Source organism: Trichosurus vulpecula, chromosome 6 (assembly GCF_011100635.1).
Source record: "Trichosurus vulpecula isolate mTriVul1 chromosome 6, mTriVul1.pri, whole genome shotgun sequence".
NCBI classification, from domain to species: domain Eukaryota; kingdom Metazoa; phylum Chordata; class Mammalia; order Diprotodontia; family Phalangeridae; genus Trichosurus; species Trichosurus vulpecula.
Window position 1 is genome coordinate 4164035 of NC_050578.1, and position 24571 is coordinate 4188605.

The 24571-nt window shown below is 49.4% G+C and overlaps 1 protein-coding gene across 2 annotated transcripts in view; it reads left to right on the forward strand.

Annotated features, from left to right (window-relative positions):
• The window catches only part of WRN (WRN RecQ like helicase), a 79985-nt gene that overhangs the window by 45295 nt on the left and 10119 nt on the right, over positions 1-24571 (forward strand). For both annotated transcript variants that reach the window (XM_036765126.1, XM_036765127.1), the window contains exons 20-29: positions 1249-1430; positions 2514-2615; positions 2833-2925; positions 4680-4821; positions 8731-8901; positions 9392-9489; positions 15609-15705; positions 16206-16318; positions 17557-17671; positions 22565-22693. In XM_036765126.1, the coding sequence (XP_036621021.1) occupies positions 1249-1430; positions 2514-2615; positions 2833-2925; positions 4680-4821; positions 8731-8901; positions 9392-9489; positions 15609-15705; positions 16206-16318; positions 17557-17671; positions 22565-22693 (1242 nt within the window). The remainder of the gene's footprint in view (positions 1-1248; positions 1431-2513; positions 2616-2832; positions 2926-4679; positions 4822-8730; positions 8902-9391; positions 9490-15608; positions 15706-16205; positions 16319-17556; positions 17672-22564; positions 22694-24571) is intronic.

The window sequence follows — 24571 nt, forward strand, 5'->3', positions numbered from 1 at the left end:
AGCTCACCCCTCAGAGCTGCTGGCATTTTCTTTGGCATTTAGGCTCTATCGCTCTAACAGAGCCAGAGAGGAGGCTGAGGTACTCCAAGTCGAGTTTAGAAATATGCTATTAACTCATCTTTTATTAATGTAACTCGACTCGGTTGTCTTCATCAGCCCTTCTATCTGTGGCTCTTTGTTTAAAATGATTTCTTCTGTCCTTGCTGCTATTAGCACTTCTGCATTTTGTGTGCATTTGAAATGGGACCGTTATCAGGGCCCCACGTTTTGCTTCTGGTTGTGTTGATCGAAGTGAGAGGCGTAACAATGCCTGAGGAGGAATTAAAAAGCCTTCATTGGACCCTACGTGCCAAGTGCTGGGGATCCAAAGAGAATAGGCAGACGGCCTCTGCTCTCAGGGAGCTTACCTTCTGATGGGAGGAAATGCCCCCTCAGAAAGTCAGATGGAGAGGAGGCCCGGTGGTCCGTGGGCGGGCAATGCTGGCTGGCTGTGTTTGATGGGAATTGCATCTTTGCTGAAGACGTCATCCTGAGGACTTAGCACTTAGATGTTAACGTAAAATGCTTTTGGTTTAAGAAAAAGAAGAGAGAATCACACAAAAGCTGTTTGTCCATCCGCTTATGACGCTCCCTGGCGTTTATCCCACAGTCATCCACCACATGCTTTGTACGGCAGCTTGCGGGAAGCATTGTGTGAGTCCACATATGCCTCTGCCCAGAGAGGTCACATGTGGCTTGAGGCACCTTTTCTAGATCCTTTCCCCATCTCCAGGTGCATATTTTGGGCCCACCTTGTTCATTCATCTTTTTCCTTGAATAGTTTTTTCTTCCTTCTCCTTCTCCTCCTACTTCATCTCATTCCCTAGTAGGGCTATCCTAGGAACAGCTCAGGGCATCCTGCCTCATCATAAGCTTAATTCCAGCTCCCAGAAGGCACAGATTCATCCCCAGAGCCACGTTTGATTCAGGCTGGTGAGCGGGTGGCATGCCCAGGGCAGTGCTTGTCTGTGTCCGTGGGGAGTCTTCTACCCACCCGCCCAATGCAGGCTGAGGGCTGGGGAGGATAGCCTCCACTTTGCCTTGGAACCATCGATTGAATGGAAACTGCCTAGATGCCAAGGCAGGGAGTTTCCATGGGTGACTTTAGGTTTAATATTAACCCTTCCAGCTCAGCTTACAGACATGAGAAGCCTTCCCACATGATATAAGCAGCATTAAACTAATCACCGTGTTACTCTTGTTTCTCAGTGTGTCGTAGCAACAGTCGCCTTTGGCATGGGGATTAACAAAGCTGATATCCGCAAAGTCATCCACTATGGCGCTCCCAAGGAAATGGAGTCTTACTACCAGGAGATGGGCAGGGCTGGCCGAGACGGCCTGCCCAGTGCTTGCCATGTGCTGTGGGCCCCTGCAGACATGAGGGTCAACAGGTAAAGGGTAGGACGTGTGTGTATGTGTGTGTGCATATTTTCGTGAAGGAGCATAGATAGATGGCTTACAACAGGAAACCCACAGGACAGCTGGGTGGCGCCATGGATGGAGTCAGGAGGACTTGAGTTCAAATATGGCCTTAGCCATTTACTAGCTGTGTGATCTTGGGCAAGTCACTTAACCCCAATTGCCTCCCCTCCCAAAAACAAGATAAAACTAAAAGGAAACCCTTTTCAGGTGATGGCACAATTAATGATAAAAATAAAATGAAGACTGTACTTCATAACTGGTGTATTGGTAATTAAGATGGGCTTTTAACACTTGTTCAATCAAGTGCCCTTGAAGAGTTTGGCCTTTGTTTCCTTGGTTAAATTAGGAGTCCTTGATGACGTCCTTGCCTCAAGGGAAAGCCTGGTTTACATGGGTTTGAGTGATATGTGTGACATCGGAAGCTTTTAGACCACGTGGTGTTGAGTTGCATTTTTTGTGCCACTTTTAGGTCATGTGGGTGAGTCACATGTATGACTCACCTTTGACCCTGAACAAGATATATAAACCCAGAGGTGGGCATTCTCCCTTGGGGCTCTGAGCCACAGGAGGAGTGGCACGTGACTCTGGGCCAGCCTTTGTTAAGAGCTCTCTGGCTTGCCAACCCAGGTGTTGATGCTTTTTGGTAACTGTGAATTGTGATGTGGCCCATTTATATTGTGTATGTTTGTAATTTGTATTTGCTGTGAAGTTCAGGTTGCTGGCTTTTCCTCCTGAGCCATGTGAGTCATATTTGTATGTTGGATTAAAGTAAAACTGTTAACCGCTTAATGTTGCTTCCCTTAGTAAAGCAGATCAAGAACCTGTGCTGGCAGCTCCTGTATGCTGAGCTTGTTGGGTCTTACACCCACAGCAGCTGCTAGTAGGATTGTTGCTCCAAGTGCATGTAGTTGGCCAGCTAGACACGGTGATTATCACTTGCTGGGCACCTTGGAAGAAACGGCCTTCTTCCCTCCAAATAGAACCCACCAGTCACTAGAAATTCGTGGTCGAGGTTTGTCCTCTTGTTCTCACCTGTTCCTTCTGACTGCCAGGTACCTCATTAGTGACATCGAGAATGCTGATTTTCGACGGTACAAGCTGAAGATGATGAGCCAGTTGGAGAAGTATCTTCAGTCCAGCAGATGCCGGCGGAAGTGAGCGGGTGGGGTGGGCTTCTGTGGGAGGTCCCTGTGCGCTGCCTAAGTCAGGGGGATCACGGTCAGGCCCTGTGTCTGCATCAGAGGTCATTAGCCCCAATAAGGAGGTTCCCTGTGAGTCAGTCCGTGCTGATTTCACCTCATTGATTTTAGTCGGGAATTGGGCATGTCAGTTTTGCTTCATTCACTGAATTTTCTGTTTCCTCTTGGGTAGAATCATCTTGTCTCATTTTGAAGACAGACAGCTCCGAAAGGCCTCCTTGGGCATCATGGGAACCGAGCGGTGCTGTGACAACTGTCAGGCCAGGTGAGCGCCTCTCAGGGGCCCGTGCTGGTGGTGGCCACCCAGTGAGAAGTGAGGCGTTGGAATGGCTGCTTGGGATGCTGGATTTCATTAGCAGAGTGTTCGTTTCCATTTCCTTAAAAGCATCTCCCCTCCTGAAATTCAAGATAAGCAAATATAGCATTTGAAAGCACAGATGCAGTGACAGAGTGCTTTGCAAACCTTAGAGGGGTGTGTGTATGAATGTTGGTTATTTGAAAACCCAGATTTCCTTCCTGAGCTCTTTCACTTTGGATTCACAAACAGCAGCTGTTTTGAGAATGTTTTCCATAGACACGGCAGACCAGAAGGAGGGGGGTTGAACCTGAAACAGCCCGCTTTAAAAACAACCTGTCACAAAGTCAGTGTGTGTCTTGCTGCTAGAGCTACCCTGCACGGCCACGATTCCCTCTGCCCTTTTGTCTCTCAGAGAGTTGGCCATCAGACATGTTGGCCCTTTGGTGCAATTTAAAAATCTCCCTTTGACTTTTCCAGGAAACCTTATGTTGCTTTATTTTGTGACTCTGGCTGTTCTTTGTGCCATTTGAGCAGGATACAGGAAGGGACCTGAGAGCACATGGAAGCTGATTGTTATATTTAACAGTTGAAAAAACTAACCTAAAGAGAAGCCCTGACTTCCCCAGTGTCACTGAGGAGGTGGATGTCGGGACTTGGCCTCTAGCCTGGGTCCTCCACTTACAAGTCTCTGCCTTCTGGGGTGGGAAGCAATGCTAGGGCTCACATGATGCTGGAAAGGAGCTGGAGGCAGATCAGAGGTGACCCCCCTGTCTGGAGCAGGGACACCCACCCACAGAAATGGAAACTGTTGAAAGAGGATGTTTTCTTTATAACTTTAACTTTCTTTGGTTTCCTCCTTCATTTCCAAACATATTCCTCTTGCCCCTTAGAGCACTGCCCCTTGTACCAAAGGGAGAGGGGGAGGAGGTGGTTCAGTAAAACCAGTGAGACCCCCGTTATCCCTCACCTGCCCATAGGCTCCTGTCCCTGGCAGGTGGCATGTTTTCTCCTGGGAGCCTGTTTCTACCTGGCTGGGTTCAGATGCTGTGGTTGGATCCATCGAGGCACCAATGAGGGCTTTTTAGAAACCAAGGATGCCGTAGAAACCTGGCCCAGCTTGGGCACTTTTCTCCAAATGAGATGATTTGAGCTCTTGGTCCTGCCACGAGAGCCTCTCTGGTGCCGGGCTGGAGGCCATACAGGAGTTAGCCTCCTGATGATGGGGGCTCAGGGTGCACTAGGAGTGCACACTTGGAGGCAAGCCTGTGGGGGCATCCCGGCTCACACCCTTGTGAGCTCATGTGTGACCCTGGACACGCCAATCACTTAGCCTCTTTTAGCCAGTTTTCTTCTCTGTAGAGTGGGAAGGCTCCTCAGCCCTGTTTCCCTGGATCTCGTGAGGATCAAATGAGGTGATGTCCTTTGGCTGCCTGACATGCCTTAGAGTGCCCCTCAACTTTGGCTGTTACTGCCGGGCATTTGCCGTTTGGTTGGGGGCCAGTCACCCACCATCCCACAGCCTGAAAGCGGGGTGGTGGTGGTCTGCAGGCTCCCAGTTACCGTCCTCCTACTCCTTCTCACTGCTGTGGGCGTTCTCTTGTCCATGATGCGTGCTGCCGCCCTGTTCCCCCGCAGGTGTTGATGCTATGTGAGTCTCATGTTGCTTCTGGGTGGGTGCTGGGTCGGGTGTGTGAACTCATCGAGAGTGTCTGTGTCTTCAGACTGAAGGACCCTCACTCCAGTGTTGACTCTGAGGAGCAGTTACGGGACCTGGGACCGCAGGCTTACAAGCTGTTGTCTGCGGTGCGTTACTTAGGAGAGAAGTATGGAATCGGAGTACCCGTTTTGCTTCTTCGAGGCTCGGTGAGTGCGCTGCCCTCTCCTGGAGGCACTGGGGCTGTTGTCCCTCAGTCTGTTCTGGGCCAGGGAGGCCTCTCTTTCTGGCCAGGCCCCTGCTGGTCCCTGGCACGTGGTCTCCTCTGGCTCCGGCCCTGTGTGGGGCATTTCCTGCCACCTTGATCCGTGGCTGATGGAAGAATCCCCAGGCCGGGGCCCCTTGGGACCATTCAGAAAAGTTCACTTTCAGGATGTCCAGGACCGGCCAGTCTGTACTGTTCGATTCTGCTGCGTGCGTTCTGCTGCAGAATCCTAACTAATGGGCTCTCGTTAGTCGGTAATCTATAAGCGAGTGCCTACTATGTGCCACTACTATGGCACTTCTTAGCAAAGATTTGGTTCTGTCACGTGGTTTCTCGCTGTCTGGCAACTCTGAGGCTGTCTGTTCTCCTGGCTCAGCCCAGGTTTGAGGACTTGGTGGCCTCTCCTCTGAAGGAGAGGAGCCTGTGTGGTCTTCATTTTTACTGAGTAGGCACTGTGTAGTACTTATTAACTAGGTTGTTTCAGTGCTAGGCAGCTGGGTGGCACAGTGGGCAGACTTCCAGGCTGCCGTGTGACCCTGGACGAGTCACTTAACTGCTCTTGGCCTCGGTTTTCTCAGCACGTAATGATCCTCCCTCCCAGGTTTTTGTGAGAATATGGTTGTAAAGCACTTAGCCCGGTGCCTGGCCCACAGTGGGAGCTCACTACCGGCATGTTCCCTTCTCCTTCCCTTCCCACAGAAAGTGAGAGAAAGAATTGTAGATGAGATAGTGCGAGGCGACATGTAGAGGAAATGCATTTTTTAAAAAGTATATTCAAAAGCACTTGCTTTCGATGTACCATCTTCTTCTTAAGTATTTGGACAAGAATTTCTGTTAATTTGTGACTGCCTTGACTTCCACGTTTGCTCCTTTTAGAGCCCATAGTAATGGGGAGCTTGATGGGCTGGCCCAGCCCACCTCTGTTTGGGCGGTGGTCCAGGGAGCTATGTGGGGGATGGCAGGGTGGGAGTAGCAAAGATTTGTAGCTTTCAGTTTTCATTTTATCTGATTTATGTGAAACTCATTTCCCCCTAAAATACCATTAAGATGTGAGAAGAAAGACTTTGAATGTCTTTCAAAAACCCTATTAAATGGCTCATGTGGCCCTGTTAGCCCTGACGCCCACATAGTCCAGTTGGAGTATGACATGTTAAATTATCTTGGTTTTAATTTGGTATAATCTGGTCATGTCCTTGATGAATGTAAGTGGGCTCCTAGACAGAGCTGAAGGGGCTCCCAGGAGAGATCAGATTTCACCTGTTATTTGAAAATGGAGTCAGACAAGTCCTTGTGGGAGTCTTCAATTTAAAAAGTTATCCTTCGTGAAATTTTATACCACCCTTGCTAGACAAAGATTTAGAACTTTTTGAAAAAAAAAAGCCACTTAATAACTAGGGGAAATGTCATGCCAGCAACCCACTGCCTGCTGCAGAACCAAGGCAAGCTTGCTTTCTATAGAAACGATTGTCATAATAGCTGGGATTTGTTTTTTAAATCATAACTTTTAACTCTTTGGGAATTCACTAAATTGTCTCCCTAATTAGAATAAATCTGAGCGTATACATGTATTATTTTGATAGACAAGACCACATCTGTCTTTGTGGCTTATGAAGGGGAGAACACAGGTTAATTGTCAAGGCTTTTATGTTTATTAATAGCCTAGCAATGATGCCAAGTGTCCACTATGATTCCAGTAGTGTACATTCCACCTCCTTAGCTTACACAAAGATGTTTTCTGTTGGCCTTTTCCCCTAGAATTTAAGTAATTGCCAACTGCGTGAATTCCTTTTCTTTCTGACGTTCTTTCAGGATTATGTTTATTTTTGGCTTGTCTAGGACCTCTCTATTAGTACAATCAAACTGAATCAAATGTGGCCCCAGACACTTGTAGGAAGCTTTTTTTTGTAGCATGGCTCTTAACCTGTCTCTCTTGGGCCCTTTTGCCATCGTCTGGTGAAATTTCTCCAAATCGTTTTTAAATGCATAAATCAAATACATAGACTTGTAAAGGAAACCAGTAATAATTAAAATGCTGTTTAACAAACAAAACAAAGTTCATGAGCCCCAGTCCTGGTGGATTGCTACAGGCCTCTGTCCTTGGTCTTGCTTGGTTCAGTCGTCTTCTCAGGGATGTGGGTGGATGCTCAGTTGGCCTGTTGATCAGATTGATGGAAGAGTCACCAATATGCTGGACGACAGAATCAGGAGGTGTGAAGAATGAACTGATTCTAAAGATGATCGTCAGGAGGGATCTGGTTGCATTTCTACCTTCGGGACGGTTTCCTGCCAGAATCATAGGCTTTTTCATGATCCACAAATAATTAGCAGGGAGGGCGCTTCTGTTCTCGACCTCTTTCGTTTGATGGAGGATGGTGAAGTTGTAGCCTTTCGTTGAACATTACTCAGGAAGGCCTGGTGGTGGTGATCACTGTCTAGGCCGACTCTTGGTGACCCCATTTGGGGTTTTCTTGGCAAAGATTTTGTGGTGGTTTGCCATTTCCTTCTCCAGCTTGTGTTGCTGATGAGGAAACTGAGGTAAACAGGGTTAAGTGACTTGCCCAGGGTCACACAGCTAGTAAGTGTCTGGATTTGAATTCAGATCCTCCTCCTGACTCTAGGGTCAATGCTCCTGGTGGGGGCCTTCCATTAGGTTTCAGTGATTCTCATGCCTACATGAGAGGTAGGTAAGTCAGTAGGTAATGGGAGAGTTTGGCCAGAAAGGTTTAGGAACGTATGAATGACCACACAGGTAGTTAGCTTCTGGGTCGGGACTCCAGCTCAGCAGATCCTCTGGTTGGAGTCCAGTGCGCTTCCCCTGGTGGATGCTCACGATGCTGGTGACCCCTGATGTCTGTGCACCATGGCAGCGAGCATAAGAGATAAAGGTGAAGGGGGGCCTTCAAAGAGACACGGCCTCCCCAGCAGTCTGCTTGGGTGCCTAGTGAGAGATTCACTCAATGGGATAGGAGAGGAAGAAGTAGCAGCTGCCAGAGGAGAATGGAGGGCTCTCCTACCAGGGGGATTGAGCTGGGGCAAGCATTAAGAAACAGAGATAATGGAAGACTGTGCAGATCTAGGAATCCACAAAGCCTTCCTTCAGACAGTCCGTCAGCCATAGTCTGCTGGCCAGGATGGGAGCTGCGCCCTGGAGGTGGATCTCTGTACAGAGGGGGAACACTCCGGAGCCAGAGCGACCTTGTCCTCGAGGGATGCGGCCAATGGATGAGGAAGCCCACCCAAGCACTGGCATGAGCTGGGAGCATTAGCAAAGGCTTGTGGGTAGGAGCTAGAGCCGAAAGCTGAAGGGAGAAGGTATTGCAAGCACAGGGGCGGTAGGGGGATGGGAGCAGTGCACAAGGTGTGGAAATAGGATGGATTGCCATGGTTCAGAAAACTTGTAAAGCATGTTGACTGACCTTGCCCAGCGTATGAAGAGGAGTAACGTGAGTGGGGAAAGGGAGGCTGGAGTCAGAGGCTTCTAAATGCCTCACGGATCCTAAGCCTTGGTCAGTTTAACTGTTTAACCCCTAAAGGCAAGAAAAACAAATGAAATGTCGTGGGAGTGAACGAGACTTCTTGGCCTTGGCCAGATGGTGGGTTTGGATCATTGTTCCTTTATGAGTCAGAAAAGCGGTCTGGAGGTGAGGTGCAGTAGTGGCAGGGGTATGCTCCTGGTGATGGGGTCTGCCATCTGCCCACATCATAAGTGCTTAGGAACATGAGCCACTCAAGGCAAGGCTCCTACCCCAAGAGAATTTTAGCCTGTTTCTGTTGTCTCCTCGATGAGATGAGCACTTTGTCTACTATAAGCAAGGAAAAATTTGGAGATAATGGTTTTTCCTCCTGATTTCAGAATTCTCAACGTCTTCCTGATAAATCCCGCCAGCATTATCTCTTTGGTGGTGGCAGAGACCATTTGGAGAGCTGGTGGAAGGCTTTGGCTCAACAGCTTATTTTAGAGGGTTTTTTGGAGGAAAAGTCAGGATGCAAGAAGTTTGCCAAAATCTGTGTTCTTACAAAGACGGTAAGAAGTGTACAAGTTGACCTTTCTGTTATACAGGGTGTCCCTAAAGTCTGGACCATAGGACAATTGATGGTAGTGTGGAGTCATTGCATCGAGTTCATGTCAGTCTTGCAAAGCGCATCAACCTTTGCAGCACAAATGGTGGAAATCACATTGAAGATGTTATTTGTTAATATTCCAATTAAATAAAATGTGGTTGAAAATTTTGTTCATTTCTTGAAAATATGTATTTTTTACCTATGTGTCCAGACTTTAGGAACACCCTGTATTTCTATTACGTTTGCACACAGAATGTATTAAATGGACCTCTTCTATAAGAACATGAGCTCCTTCAGAGCAGAGATTGTTTTTACCTTTGTTTTCACTAGTACTTAAACAGGGCCCTTGCATACAGTAGACATATAATAAATGCTTATTGTCTAAACTTTGCATAGAATAGGCACATAATCAATGCTTATTGTCTGACTTAAGGTTTTTTTTTTTTAAATAGGGTAAAACCTGGCTGGATAAAGCCAGTGATGAATCAGCCCGAACACTCCTCCTTCAGACCAATGGAGACTTAAGTCCGAGGAAATCAGTAAAACTAAGGTTCGTTTTTTAAAAATTCCGTTGGTTTTCTGGTTAGTAAGTCATTTGGAAATTATCATTTCACAGCAGGGTACCCAGGAAGTGTCTGTAAACAGTATACCTATTAGACTGCAGGGGATGGGGAGCAGGATGTGGGTGGGGAGAGGCAGTGGATGAAGTAGATGCTGGAGGACATGACAGATGGCTGAGAGTGGTCCAGATGGTGGGGAAGCCGTGACTCTCCTCCTTTTGTTTCACAGGGTGAAAGGGCATCCATTTGGTGCCACCTTTTGGCATTTTTACTGGTTGTAAAATAATTTGTTAAATTCCTTCTTGAGTTCCTCAGAGATTCGGCCAAATAGGCTTTAGAAAAAAAAGGGGAACATCTTATCCTTAAGCAGAAAGTATAAGCTCCCATCTGCGGAGCCAACATGGGGGTTTGGGCTGTATGGAGTTTGTGAAGAGCTCAAGGCTGAGTGTCAGAAACCAGGGAATTATTTTAACCCTTCACCTAACGTGTTTTATGTGACTAGTCTTACAACAAGATTTGCCTCCGTAAACCAGGGCTTCTCTGATAGAGGGCCAACTTTCTTGAAGAAGGTTTTTTTGAAGGGTTTGGGTGGGGTGGGGAGGGGTCAGTCTCTTTCTGTGCATTCATTGAGAAGATTAGCTGTGGAACTTATCTGGGCTGGAGGAAAGTGCCATGAAATAGCCAAGCTCGAAGTGTGGCCTAGCATCTTCTCCAAGGATGCAGAGGGGGGAATGGTAGTGATCTGGCGTGGGTGCACCAGGGCTGCAGCTTCTCCTTCCCTTGGTGTCTTGGGGGATTTTGATGGCGCAGTATCTCCTGAGGGGTTATGGTTAAAGAATGCAGGAGGAGGAAGACTGTTGTGGAAGGAGAGAGAGCCCGGGTTTGGAGAAACAGGACCTGAATTCAAGTCCTGGCTCCAGTGCTTGCTCCCTGTCCAGCCTTCTGCAGTTGACCCTCCTGCTCTGCTCTTTGCTTCCATAGATATAATGTGGACATTTGGGATGAGGTGATGTTTAAAGTTCCTTCCAGCCCTAAATTCTATTATCAGAGATTTCAGGGCTGAATAAAAGTTCAGAAGTGTCTCAGTTAATGAGAACAGAAATTGCTTTAAAGCTTCAACCCACATGCTAAAAAGCTATAGGCAGGTGATATCTGGTTCACAATTAAAGTTATACAAATTAGAGTTTTAGATTTTTCTGAGAAAGGCCATAGACCCATTTTGCCTCTCAGCATTCAGTGTTTTTATTGTAATTTTTAGACCTTAATTTTAGTAATACTTACAAATTTATAAATATATTCTATATTTAATTATAGAGCTTAAGTTAATTATAGCCTTGACCTTGTTTAACTTGAATGTGGGACCAGTGAATTCTTGTGATCTGTTGAATTTTCTGCTTAATTTATTCTTCACCAGAACTTCTATTTTTTTCTGGTCTTGTTTGGAATTCTTTTCGGAGACTTTGATGAGTTGAGCTCGTGTGCTTGGATTGAGTCTGATGCCATGGCTGGCAGCGTCAGTGGCAGAGTCAGTGTTCATGGCTGGGTCAGGTTGACGGGAGCTGTCCTGAGCCGAGTGCTGATCCTGCTGCTCACTCCTCACAGAGAAAGTTGAGATGAGGAAAGCTTGTCTTGGGGAATGATCTAACTGATTCACAGTTTAAATGGCTGGAGTCCTAGCGCTGCGGGTTGTTGCCCTTCTTTGTGACTAACCGGTGTGTGGCTGTGTTTCTGAAGGCATTTTTCTTGGGTTTGGGGTTTTTTTTTCCATGAGGCAGTCAGGGTTAAGTGATTTGCCCAAGGTCATATGACTAGTATCAAATGTCTGAGGCTGGATTTGAACTCAGGTCCTCCGGACTCCAGGGCCAGCGCTCTATCCTACTGCACCACTTAGCTGCCCCTGAACACAGTTTAAAAAAGTTTAAAAAATTGTCACTTTTTTCAAACTTCATAATTTGTATTTTTAATGGGATTTGTATATATTTAAACCAGGAGAACTTGCAGAAGATGTATTCTTATAAAACCACTGACAAGGTTTCTAATAAGATATATAGTCTTTAACAGTTTTTACTTTGTGGGACTTGTGTTGTAGAATGGGCCCCCTCCCCCACTTTTTTAAGAAAAAATGAGGGTTTTACTATGGCAGATATAAATTGTGCAAGAGAGAAGTGTAAGCCTCCAATTCTCGGGTTGGTAAAGAGGTCAGGGTACTTGGGAAACAGGAGAATGTCTTGTGCTGGGCCTTCGTGGTGTTGTTGAAAATGGTGCTTGGTAGAGTTCATAAGATAGGGGACTGCTTGGCAAGCCAGAAGACAGGCTACACTCCCCTCAGAAGTCCTTTGATGAAGGTTCCATCAGTTGCCATCCCTCTGGTCTGGGCACTCGGTGAATGGAAGGATGCAGATTCAGCAGCCAGGAGGCCACTCTATTCAGGCCATCTCCTTCTGGTTCCCTGGTGGGACCAGGATCCTTGGAGTAACTGAGGTGCTGTCATCCATCCCAGTTAAGTGCCCCAGGGGGCAGAGGGCTGTCTGCAGAGCAGGGACCACCAGAGACAGCTTCATCCCTGGGAGGAAGAGACTCCAAGCCGTGTACCTCAGGGCCCTCAGCCTCCATTTTGGCCTTACTGCCTGGCTTTGTGACCCTGGGCAAGTCACTTCACCCTGTTTGCCTCAGCTCCTCATCTGTAAAGTGAGTTGGAGAAGGAAATGGCAAAACACTCCAGTATATTTGCCAAGAAAACCCCCAATGGGTCACAGAGAGTCAGGCACCACTGAACAACTTAACAGCTTTCTTGGTTCTCATTCCCCTTGACCTCCTCGCAGCCTCTGATGCTTGATCCTTCTCTCCTCGGTGACAGTCTCGTCTTGCTGGGTCTTAGAGCGTCACTCTCTCCTGGGTCTCCTCCTACCTCCCTGACTGTTCCTTTGCTGGATCCTCATCCAGTCACACCCTCTAACCATAGGTGGCCCCCAGGGTTCTGTCCCTGCGGACATCATCGGCTCGTATGGGTCTGGTTCTCTGTCTGCTGGTGATGCTTATAAATCTGTTTATCCGGTTCTGGCACATCTCACATCTCCAGCCAGATGTCCAGTAGACAGCTTAAACTCAAGATGTCTAAAGTTGGACTCATTATCTCTCCCTCAAACCCTCCTAGCTTCATAATTTAGCCATTACTGTACAGAGAACCACCCTCCTCCCAGTCCTTTGGGCTCCCACCCTAGGGCTCATCCTGGATCCTCACTCTCTCACCCCTCATCCATATCCAGGCTGTGGCTGAGGCCTGCCAAGTTCACTGCTGCAGCATTTCTCAAGTATGTCCCCTTCTTTCCTCTGATGCTGCCGCCCCTCCCGTGCAGACCCTCAGCACCTCCTACTTGGATTACTGTACTAGCTGCTGGGGGGTCTGCCTGCCTCAGGCCTCTCCCTACTTCAGTCCATCCTTCACTCAGATAAATTCATCTTCCTAAAGCAAAGGTCTGACCGCATCATGGTCTTCCACTCCTACTCCCCATAAAGCAAATTCACTTAGCTCCATAGACCATTGGAATTAAAGCCCCCACTCTCCTCTCCAGTCTTCTTATTCCCCACCCCCCTAGCCCCCTGCGTTACTCTGTGATTCAGTGACACTGACCTTGTTCATCTCACTGGAACCTCCATCTCCTGACTCCTGGCATTTTCTCTGGTTGTCCTCTGTCTCTGCGCTGCTCTCCTTTCTCCTGTCTGTTCCGTGGCTTCCTTTGGGTCCCAACTAAAATCCCACCTTCTCCAGGAAGCCTCTCCTGTTCTCCTTCATTCTGATGCCGTTCCTCTGTTTATCCTGCCTGTGGCTTGTTTGTCCATGGCTGTTCCTGCATTGTCTCTTAGAGTGTGAGCTCCTTGAGGGCAGGGACCTCTTTTGCCCCTCTTGTATGCTCAGTACTTAGCCGAGGGCCTCGAGAGCACAGAGTTGGTGCTTAATAAATGCTGGACTTCACATAAAGGATTGACAATCTCCCAGATTGCTCTTTGCTTGGCTGCAACTTTTCAGTTATTTAGCACCAAATTCTATGTAATCTTTTCTTCCTCGCGTATCTGTTTCTTCTCTCCCTCTCCTGTGAGCCCATCAGATGCTGAGATGGGGAATGAGGCTTCACTGTGGTCTTATTTCCTTCATGGAGTGGTGCAGTTGGACCAGCACTGAGGTGGGAACTGAGGATGGGGTTTCAAGTCTAGCCTTTCTGCTCTTTCTTACCTGTGTGATCCGACTTCCTGGTGTCTCAGTCTTCTCATGTGTAAAATTAGGGGGCTAGGCTAGAGCACCTCTGAGTGGCCTTCAGGCTGTGAGCAGCGTCTCATCTGATGGTGATCCTGTTGGACTGTGGCCACCTGAGATGGCCGAGGAGATGCCAGGAGGTGGGAGATGGAGCGGTCCTTTTCTTCATGCTGCTTCCGTCCAGATTTGGAAGGCTTAGGTGAGGCATCAGCAGAGAGGATGGATTGTAGATAGGAGAGATAAGAGCTCAGACTGTTGTAGTCATCCAGGTAAGAGGAGATGGAGCCTGAGGTTGTGCCGTGGCAGCTGATTGAGGGAGGGAGGAATCAGGGATCCCATAGCACTCCCTGCTTCCCTCCTCCCCACTTAAGCCATGGGGGGTGCCATGGCAGCTGACTGAGGGAGGGAGGGATCAGAGATCCCACAGCACTCCTTCCTTCCCTCCTCCCCACTTGAGCCATGGTACCTGGGAGAATGTCGGTGCCGTTGGTATCAGTGAGGAAGGATGGGAGGAGAGCGGCTCAGTGGGGAAAATGATGAACTCACCGTGGACCACATGGTTTGAGGCGGGGCTGGGCAGTCCAGTTAGAGGGGTCCAGTCCACCCTGCAGCTGACACTGTGAGATGGACGATTGGGGGAAGGTTGAGGTAGAGAGCCGGAGAGTCATTAAGAGAGGGGATTGTTGAAGCGATGGGAGCTAACAAGATTACCAAGGCGGAGTGGAGAGGTTAGACAAGGAGTCCAGAGGCCAGCTCTTGGGCCTCAGCCACATTTAGGCCACAGGTGATAAAAGAAGGAAAAGAGTTGGGAGTGAGCAGTGTCCCTGAGGCCCAAGGACCGAGTCTGCATGCCAAGGTCAAGAGCCATGAGTACAACTCCCCTGTATGTAATGATGGAGCAGAATCACGGGAGCAGGAGGCCAAGCTCTATGTGCCAATACACTAGGGGCCATGGGGCCATAGTCATGCCATGCCAAGAAGGCTACGCAGAGCTGCAAGGAGTGCTAACGTTCATCTGGAGGGATGAAAAGGCCAGAATCTTGAGGGGGTGGGAGGTGGGGGGCGGGGGGAGAGAAGAGAACCAACCAGAACCAAATCTCCAACTATCCAAGATCACTGTTTCAGTACCTTCATAGTTGACTCTGTAGGTTTCTCTAAGTAGGCCGTGATAGTGCCACAATACTTTTGTTTTCCTCTTCACCCCAGAATTCCTTACATTGCATTACTCTTTCCTCAAATTCGAGGCCAGAAGGCTCCATAAATTGAAAGTTCACAGACTGCATATTTTGGCTTTGTTCTACTTGGAATTAGAGTTGTGGCTCATAGACTGACTCCACACCAACATAAGTCACGTCTCTATAAAATAGAGACTGTCCTTCCTCTAGAGGCCACCTCCCAGGGCTTTTTGAAAGTGCAAGTGAATTACAGGACTTGAGTGCTTGGTCAGTTGCCTGATAAACGTCAGAGGATAATTCGAGTATGTGAACCTCCCTTAAACACCGTGTCGAGCCTCTCCCTCATCTCTTTCCAAGGGCTTTGGGTCTGTGTTTCTCTGCTCCTCTCTCAGTTTTTGCTAAGACACCATTTTCTTTGCTCTGTGGGGGAGTTGACAATGAGATGCTTGTCATCCGTTAATGTAGAAGCCGGCTTTTTGGTGACAGATGGTTTTGAATGTCGGCCGTATGCCTGCCTGCTGGATTTCCACGGTCACAAAGACACAGCGGTGTCTAAGTGAGGAGCCTCGGTGAATGGAATCGATGGGAAGCTGGCTGCCCAAGAGATGCCTGTCTCTGGAGAAGGGAGTGGAGGCCTCCCCTCCCTCTCTCACCTCAGTCTCTTTTCCTTTGAATCTTGTAGTGTTTGGCCAATGTCACCAGCGAAGCCACTTCCTCTTCCTCTCCCTGGATCCCTTGACTCCTCAGCATCTGTGTCAGCCAAAGAGCAGGAGTTTCAGGTAAGTCAGGGTGAGCAAGGGAACATCTGGCAGGGTGACACTGGACAGTCACCCACCATCCTCTGAGCCTGTTAAATAGTCTGTAAAAAGGCTGGATGATGTTCGCTGTCATTGTCTGAAGAGTCATCAGAGACTCAGTCCTGCCCCAGCAGATAGCCCCAGAGGTTAGGGGCTTGGCCCATAGTCAGTTTGGAAAGTATCCTGTCAGTGTCCACTAAAATGTGCCTGTGATTATGCACACGTGGACATCTGTGTTTCTGCAGCCCGGCCATGTCAGTGTGTGATGGGGTTGGGCTCCTCTTCAGGTGTGCTGGAGGGGGATTCTTGCTCTGCGTGGACTGGCCCCCACATGCCCTTTGAGAGTCTGGCTTGATCCATGCATATGCTAGAATCTCGTGCTGCCTGAGGCCCCAAGGCCACGGATGGACTGGTGGTTTGGGGGTGGTTTTTGGAGTGTGCTTTTTTGAGACTTGGAGGGCTTGTGATTTTTTTCCCCCCAGACTGCTCTGTATTCCAAATTGGTAGAAGAGAGGCAGAAGCAGGCCAGCGAAAAGGACATCCCTCCAGCTTTATTGGCTACCAACAAGGTGCTTGTGGATATGGCCACCATGAGGTGAGTGTGAATGCTGTCCCACATGTACTGGCTCCTTTCCCTTCCAGGCCACAGTACATGGTGCGCTTCACCCTTGCCTCTGGCTTCCCTGATCTGGTTCCACCTGCCTGCCTGAGATCCTGTGGGTACCCCCATGGTTGCCTGTCCAAGATCCTGCCATCTACCTCTCGCTCTTCTGACCACCAGCCTCCCAGTGTCGAGGCTGCAGACCCCAGCAGGGTCTTGGATGTCTCCTCTTGCCCCATGGCCATTCATTGCAAAACCTTGACTTTCACCTTGCCCCCAGCTCTGTCTGCCATTTTTCCATGTTTTGAATGTGCCTGCCCGACAAGGCCACTCTGAAATCTGTCCCGCTTCCCACGGTATTCTCTGGGTTGGCCCCCACCCCCAATCCCCCAGGATAGGTGCCACAGTCAGGGCGTCAGTGAGTGTGGCTGGGTCCCCAGACCTGGGCAGAGTTCTAAAACAAGGTGTTGAGAGGAAGAGCTGCTTGGGACCCCTCCAGCTCCAAATTTATCCCCTGATGATGTGGGCACATCAGAGAACTTCCTTTGCTGCTTGGTTTGGGGTGGGTGCCCGGGCCCGGGCCCATTTGCCCATCTCGTCGTTGCATGGAAGCCCCCCTCCCTGCTTTCCCAGCTCCTTCCTTCTGTCCCTGTGTCCCTTCAGGCCCAAGGATTGTGTCAGCACAGCATTTGGCCAACTAGTGGCCCTTAGTGATGGTCCTCTTCAAATCAGGATTCCTGGAAAAGATATTCTTCTCAGACTGTTGACCTGTACTGCTTGGCTGTTAATTTGTTGGATGTATTTCCAACGAAACCGCTGTGTGTTCTCTGTGGAGTTTACTTAATGATAATGATAATAGCTGGCGTTTATATAGAGCTTGAAGGTTTGCCAAGTACTTTATGGATGGTACTCCTGTGATCCCCACAACTGCCCTGGGAGGTGGGTCATTATTATCTGCATTTTACAGAGGGGCACACAGGCCGATGGCAGTGAAGTGGCTTTCCCTGGTCCCATAGCTTGTCAGGGAGTCAGGTCTGCCTGCCTCTGGTCCCAGCACTGCCCTCAGGCCCCCACACAGCCCAGAAATGTTGTTAGAGTGACAGTAGAACCCAGATTTAACGAGGGGCCTTGGCAGTTGGGAACGTGTTTTTTCTTTAATTTGTTGAGGATCAGTCGGCTCCTACTTAGAGGCAGGGGTGCTTTTTTCATGTTCATCTCATATTTTTCAACAGGCCAAGTACCTTGGAAAGTCTGAAAAACATTGAAGGCGTTTCTGAGGCCAAGTGCTTGATGCTGGCCCCTCTCCTGGAGGTCATCCGAGCCTTCAGCCAGACAAATGATCTTCCGGTAAGATGCGCAGAGCTGCCCCCCCTTGTCTGGGCAGGGCCTCCCACCTGGCGCCTGCCCTCTGGCCCCACCTCTCTCTGCTGCCTAACAAGTGCACTGAGGCTAAGTCAGATGGTCTCCGAACAGAAAGGGGTTTTGGCATCTGGGTGGGGGGCACTGGGCTTCTCATGCTCGAGGCTCTTCGTGGTGGGTGTATTTCCTCTGTGAGTCCAGGTCACGGACTGTGCACTTTCCACCCTGTCCATATCACCTGTGTATCATCTCTTAAATAACACCCCTTCCTCTCCTCTGACGCTGCTCCCACCCTGGTGCAGACCCTCTTCACCTCCCACATGGACTGTTCATAGCTGCTGGGGGAGTCTCTCCCCCTCCAGTCCATCCTCCATCAGGGTGATTTTCCTAAAGCCTAGATCTGATCATGTCGTCCTCCCTACTCAGTTAGCTTCAGTGGCTTCTGGTCACTTCCAGGGTCAAATACAAAATGGTCTCTATGGCGTCCAGAGCCCTTCCCAACCTCCTTCCCAGAGATACCCTCTCCCGTTCAGTCACCTTGGCCACTGCCTCTCAGTTCTAGGCATTTCTCTGGAGTGCTTCCCACCCTGCTGATCTCCCTGGCTTCCATTAAGTCCCAGCTGAAATCCCAGCTTCCACAGGAAGGTTTCTCAAACCCCTCTCAATTCCAAAGCCCTCCCTCTAATTATTAGCTTGTTTGTTTGCACTGGTTTGCTTGCTGCTCCCCCATTAGATTATAAGCTCCTCCAGGGCAGGGACCGGCTTTTGTCTCTTTGTGTATCTGCTTAGCCCAGTGCCTAGCACATAGTAGGTGCTTAATAAATGCTTATTTACTGACTGTTTCTCAGGAATCATCTAGATCGTCCCCTCTCTCCACTCCAGGGTTTCTTCACCTGGGATCCACAAATTTGCTTTTTAAATATTTTGATAACTGTGTTTCAAGATAATTGCTTTGCTTTGGAATTTTCTTCATTTTACCTTTTTTCATTCAAAAGCCTTCTGGGCAGGGGTCCAGGGGCTTCACGGGTCTGCTGCTTCAGCCAGTGAAAAGCCCTGCCCTGCATTATGACCTTATCAGCCCCATGAGTGTCCATGGTCACCTCTGCTGACCTCCAGTCTTGGATCACCACCACTGCCTGGTGGGCATTTAGGACTGGCTGTCCTCTCGGCAGAACTTGGGGTCTTTGCTCTCAGACCCTCCCTCTGCCTGTCTGAGGCACCACTGTCCATCCAGTCTCCCCGACTCCTTCCCCTCCCTCTCTCCATCCCATCAGCTGCTCGGTCTTGGAGGTTCTTCCTCCCTGGCATCTCCCCTGGTTCAGGATCCTGTCACCCTTCCTCTGGACTCCCTGCCTCCAGATTCCTTTCCAAACTAACCTCTGCACAGTCACCAAATGCATTTTCCTAAGTTAGCTCAGGCGTGATGACCTTCCTTACTCAGTAAACTTCAGAGGCTCCCTATTGCTTCTGGGATCAACTATAGGTGTCCCGATTGAGCTTTTCCTCATCCTACCTTTCCCGAGTTCTTACTTATTACCCTTACTGCACACTGTTGTCTGAGCCGTTGTGGCCAGTCCCCCTACAGTACACTCCTGCCTCTGTCTGTGTGCCTCAGCCCCTCTTGGAATACAAAGCTTGGCTCGAGGGCCAGCTCCTGTAGGAGACCTGCTCGTGTCTGTCAGCTGTGAGCACCTTCCTTCCCTATCACCCTCATCTTTATTGGGGAACTCCTCTCAATGTTCTAGTTAGTGTGGCCACTGTTGGTGTCTCTTTTCAGGGCAGGGACTGATTGACTTTTCTCTTTGTAGACCCAGTGCTTGGCACTTTCGAGGCACCTACTAACTGCGATTGATTGATTGAATTGGAGGATGGATAGCAGCGTCCGAGTTATATTTTCACTGTTTTTTTCCTTTAAAGAAAGGCATGCTACCTCTTCCCCCAACCCCTCTGCTTGCTAGTTTTTAAATTTCATTTCAGAAGCTTGTAGTTATAAACAATGCTAGGAGAAACACACTGCTTATTCCCAGGTGCTTCTGGGAGCCTTTATTTCCTAACCCTGGAAAGGTTCACGGGCAGCTAATTCAAGGTGGGATTTTCTGTATAGGTTGGGGATAATTCGTTTGTATCTTATGACTGACACCTTTCTTCAATCTCTCCAAGAGGCTGAATGACAATTTCGATGCTTTTTTTTTTTAAAATAGGAGACATTTTTAAAGTCATTATAAGTGAGATTTCATCATTTGTCCAGTTTCTTTTATGGAAGTAGAAAAGAGGAAGGACAGAGTCTGTGAAATATAGAAACCTCATGACCGTGTTTGTGCCAGTGCTTCTAATCGGAATTCTGTAGCTGAGGATGGGAACACAAGCCCTGTTATGAAGTCTTAGTGGGGAATCGGGGAAATCATTTGACTGAATTTCATGAATGTAAATGTTAAGAATCTTTTCAAGTGCTCTCCTGCTCTGGAGGCCGATTCCATCTTTTTGGGGCCTCCAAGAGCTTCCTGTGAGGCAGGAATGGCACTTTTCGTTGTATGATGCTCATTCAAATGCAGATGTGCAAATAGAATGAAGCCTGACAAAATTATTGAGTGTATTGGGAAAGGACCAGTGCCACAAAGAACCTGAGGAGAAAGTTATTTTTAACTCATACGATTGTCAGGATGACATTATTCTCTTGTTCCTTCTTAAATAGAAGGGTTAACTCCATTGTTTGACTCATAAAATGCCATAGATTCCTTGAGACTTTTTTTGAAGATTGAATTTCTTCTCCAAGCCTTGTCAGATTAACTCTAGGTAGTCATTTGTGTGGGATAGGGTCTGGAGTCGACCTGACCTGCATGCCAAAGGACCCGAGGCTGCCCTCTCTTGTCAGAACCATGGAGAGCTCCCCAGAGGTGATTTGGGTCAAGACCTGGTCAGGTGCCCAGGGACCTGGACTCTGGATCCCTTACTCATTATGCATTAGGTTCTGCTTTCTAGCCTCAGGATGCCTTCAGACCTGAGGACCCTAGGTGAAGATCACAGTTCTAGGCTTTCCTGAAAAATGAGGTTACTCTTCCTTTGGGGCAGGGTCAGATTCTCAGAGAACCTGGGCATGCCTCGGATGCACCAGATAGGGACTTGGCCTTTTCCCTGCCAATATGCAAAATGTCTACGCAGCAGCTTGGATTCCTAGGGACCCTTGGCTGGTAGGAGCACCGGACGTGACCCCGAGGGTTTCTGTAGAGGCAGAGAGGCCTGAGAGGTGAGGTTGGAGCGAGAGGCTCCTTTGAGACCTTTCCTTCCAGCCAACGAGGGCCGTGGCTTCCACACTTCCTGTGTTGCTTGTGTTTTAAGGTCTTTACTGATCTGTGTTTCTGCCACTCCACCTCCTTCTCAGGCCCTGCTAGAGAGCCCTGAGCTCCCCCCGAGGTAGCTTCATGAGCTCTGCATCGAGGCTTCCTGCGACAGGCTAGGATCATCCCACGTGGGGTCATCTTTTTTGTCTTTCCATGGATGGGGACATCTTCCCTGACTCCAGGTGGACTGAGATCGGGAGCCTCATGCATCTTTGGGCCTAGGTGGTGCAGTGGGTGGCCATGGGCCTGGAGTCAGGAAGACTTGAATTCAAATCCTTCCCTTCTGCCTGCCTCAGTGATCCCCATCTCTACAATGGGAATCGTTATAGCATCTCCCTCCCATGGCGGTTCCCATGGGGATCAAAGGAGATAATGTTTGTGAAATGCTTTGCAGACCTTCAGGCTCGCTACCATCCCAGCGCCGCCCCGCCACGTTTCTGGAGGCTTCCAGGGACTGGCTGCACCCACTGGGACATGAAGGTGAAGGATTACGATTGAGCCAAGGAAGAAATGTTAGTATGGAGTGCTGGCCAAGGAAGGAAGGAAGGGCAGGGAGCAAGCCTGTGGTCGGTGCCCGGCGCTCTGCTAAGCACACCACGGAGCTTAATCTCCTTCGGTCCTCACAGCTGGCCTGGGTGATAGGTGCCATTATGGACCCATTGTAGAGGTGGGAATCACTGAGTCGGGGAGAGCCGAAGCGGCTTCCCAGGCATCGACACCGAGGCCTGATTTGAGGGTAGGTCTTCTGGGCTCTAACCATTGGGCCCCCCAGATGGCAGAGAGGACTCGAGTTTGAATCCTGCCTTTGCATTCATTACCCAGTCTGGGACCTGGGTCTGGTGCCCTCCCCTCTATGGTTCTCAGTTTCCCCATCTGTAAAATGTCCTGGATGACTTCCAAGGGCCTTCCTGCTCGTAGACTTGTGATTCTTTGGAGGGAAAAAGAATAACAGTAATGCCATGTGAAGAGATGATCCGAGGGCAGTGTGGGTGCCGTGGGCGAGGCCCAGCGCGCAGACAGCAGTGACAGGGCGCTTCCCCTCGTCTCTCCTGTTTGGGAGCAGTGGAGGTTTGTGGATTTTGTGACCTCCTAAGATTGTGTTGCTTTTTAGCGTTTAGGGCAAGAGCCAGAAATCCTTCGTCATGCTATCTTCACGGCCAGAGGGAAGGCTCAGGCTTTCTAGGGAGGCAGTGTAGCCTACTGAGGATGTTAGCTTTGGAGTCTCAGAGCCGGGTTCAAATCCTGCCTTTGTCCCATCCGTCCTTGGTGACCTCGGGCCAGCTACTCCCCCCTCTTGGAGGCCTGTGCCCTCTTCATGTGGCACTGGGCTAGATGCTCAGCTCTCCCTTTGTGACCCTGTGGCTCGTAAGTGAGGCCGTAAGCGAGTGGACGTGACTTGGCCTGAATCTGTCCCCTCTAGTCTCGCTCTGTGTTCCAGAATCCTGCTTCCCTCCAGACATCATCTTGTCTCTGGGCAGATGGAACTTGGGGAGCTCTTGGGTTGCTTCTGACAATACTCATGCTCTCTCTTCTTCCCTTGTAGACAGACGTGTTTCCCAGACCTTCACCTGGAGCAGAGGAAGACAGCTTAGCAAAGAGACAGGAGCACAGACCGCTTCCCAAGTCAGTCTCCATCACTTATTCTTTGTTCCAGGAGAAGAACATGTCTTTGGTGAGTGTAGCCTTTGGGTCCCAGGGATTGGGGCCCTGCTTCATGCCCGTTTATGTTGTGATAACATTGAAGGCTTGGGGCTGTTGTCTGGGCGGCTGCTCTCTTGGCCACGCTCGTCCTGTCCTGGGTCCCTGACCTTTGCCTCTGTTAGTGTCCCAGGCCTCACCGACTACTGGATATGGGTGCGTATTGTGTGGTTGGGGCGTGAAGGCTGCCCAGAGGACTGTATTGTCAGGATCTTTGTTCTAAGCAGAGATTTAGGGAAACTCTTAGATTATCAGAGAATTAGGTACAATTTCAGAATCCTTCACCTTCCAAAGACCTCCGACGCTCCTCACTGGCTCCTCAGTTTGGCCTGAGGAGGCTTTCATGGGTGTATGTCCCCCCGCAAAAGAATGATGTACTTTTCAGAGTCTCTTTGGAAAGGAGGCCTGGTCTGAAATGGGGTCGTCCCCTTGGAGTGACTTTCTCGCTGACCCTGCCCTTACACTCTGTCTTCTTTCTGGGCTCCTCCAGCCTCTGTGTGCTGGTAAGGGCCAGTGTAGACGGGGCTGAACAGGCCCCTAAACTTGTCCAGATTGAGCCCAGTCATCCTTCGGGCTGGTTATGAATAGCTGGCCTTTACTGAGCCCTTTAAGGGTGCAGAGCATGATGGAAGGGATGTGCTCACGTTTTCCTGATTGCACACATGAGGAGCTGAGGCAGACAGGGTATGCGACTTGCCCAGAGTCGCACGGCTGGGAAGTATCTGAGGTGGGGATTGAACTTGGGTCTTCCCAGCTTGCGTGTCCCTGGGGCCAATCAGAAGGGGTCACATTTGTTAGAAATAGGAGCCAAAATCAGATCTCTGTGGCCCTGAGCAGTTGTGTGGCCCATGGGTGGCGTGCACATGTCGATGTGTTGGATCACGTTACGCTAACAGTTTTGGCTGCACCACGGCAGCTTAAAGGGTTCCAAAGCATTTTGCTCTCATACACCTTCGTGGTCACTGGGCACACGGGTCCTGCGGCTGTCCGGAGGCCAACTGCCCAGCCCCCTTCTCTGTTCTTGGTGGGTGTGGCCGTCACTGTAGGTGCCCTTTGTTACTATTTTTGGTGTATTTGGTTGTGTAATTGGCTTCCCTTCCCAAGAGGCTGAGATAGGGGGACTTGTCAGTTAACCACAAAATTAAAAATGTCCAAGGACTGATTACTCAGGAGCAGGGGTGCAATTAGTGTGAGGTAACTTGATGCCCTGTATCAAATAACCCTGGTATTATTACTCACACACATGGTGCCCTGTCTAGCAGGGAAGGGTGAAAAGTTTATGGAAGTAATTTAAAACCTCCCTTGCCTCTTCTGGAAGCATAGTGGCTTTCCCGTGAGCAGCAGGCCCACTGCAGGACCGTCCACAGCCTTGGGAGGTCAGCAGGTCAGGAGGGAGTGAAAGAAACCCCAAGAGAGAAGCTGTCCCCCAGTGAACTTGTCTAAGGAATGTACCCCTAAGTGAATGCCCGGGGGGGTGTGTTGAGTTCCAGCCTACACCTAACCGAGGACCACCAAGGAGGCCAGCACGAAAAAACGTGATGCATTTGTAGTGTGGCAGTGGAAAAGGGCGATGTGCTTTCTAACGGGGGCACTTATTATCACTGGCTTCCACAAGGGAACTAGTTTTCAGTTTCCTGCAGAGTCTCTGGTATGATAGATGGCAGGAGACTTCAGAATCTGTGATGATGGAATCCCATGTGCCCCAAGTCCCCAAGATCACTTGTAGATAGAAGCTGGCCCACCCTTGGTGTGGCGAGCCAGGGGCAAGGCCTTATGGGGAGGAGGGCATGGACCTCAGCCGTGGCCTACAATCATTCTTATTTTGAATGGCAAGGCTGAGATTGCCCAGAGG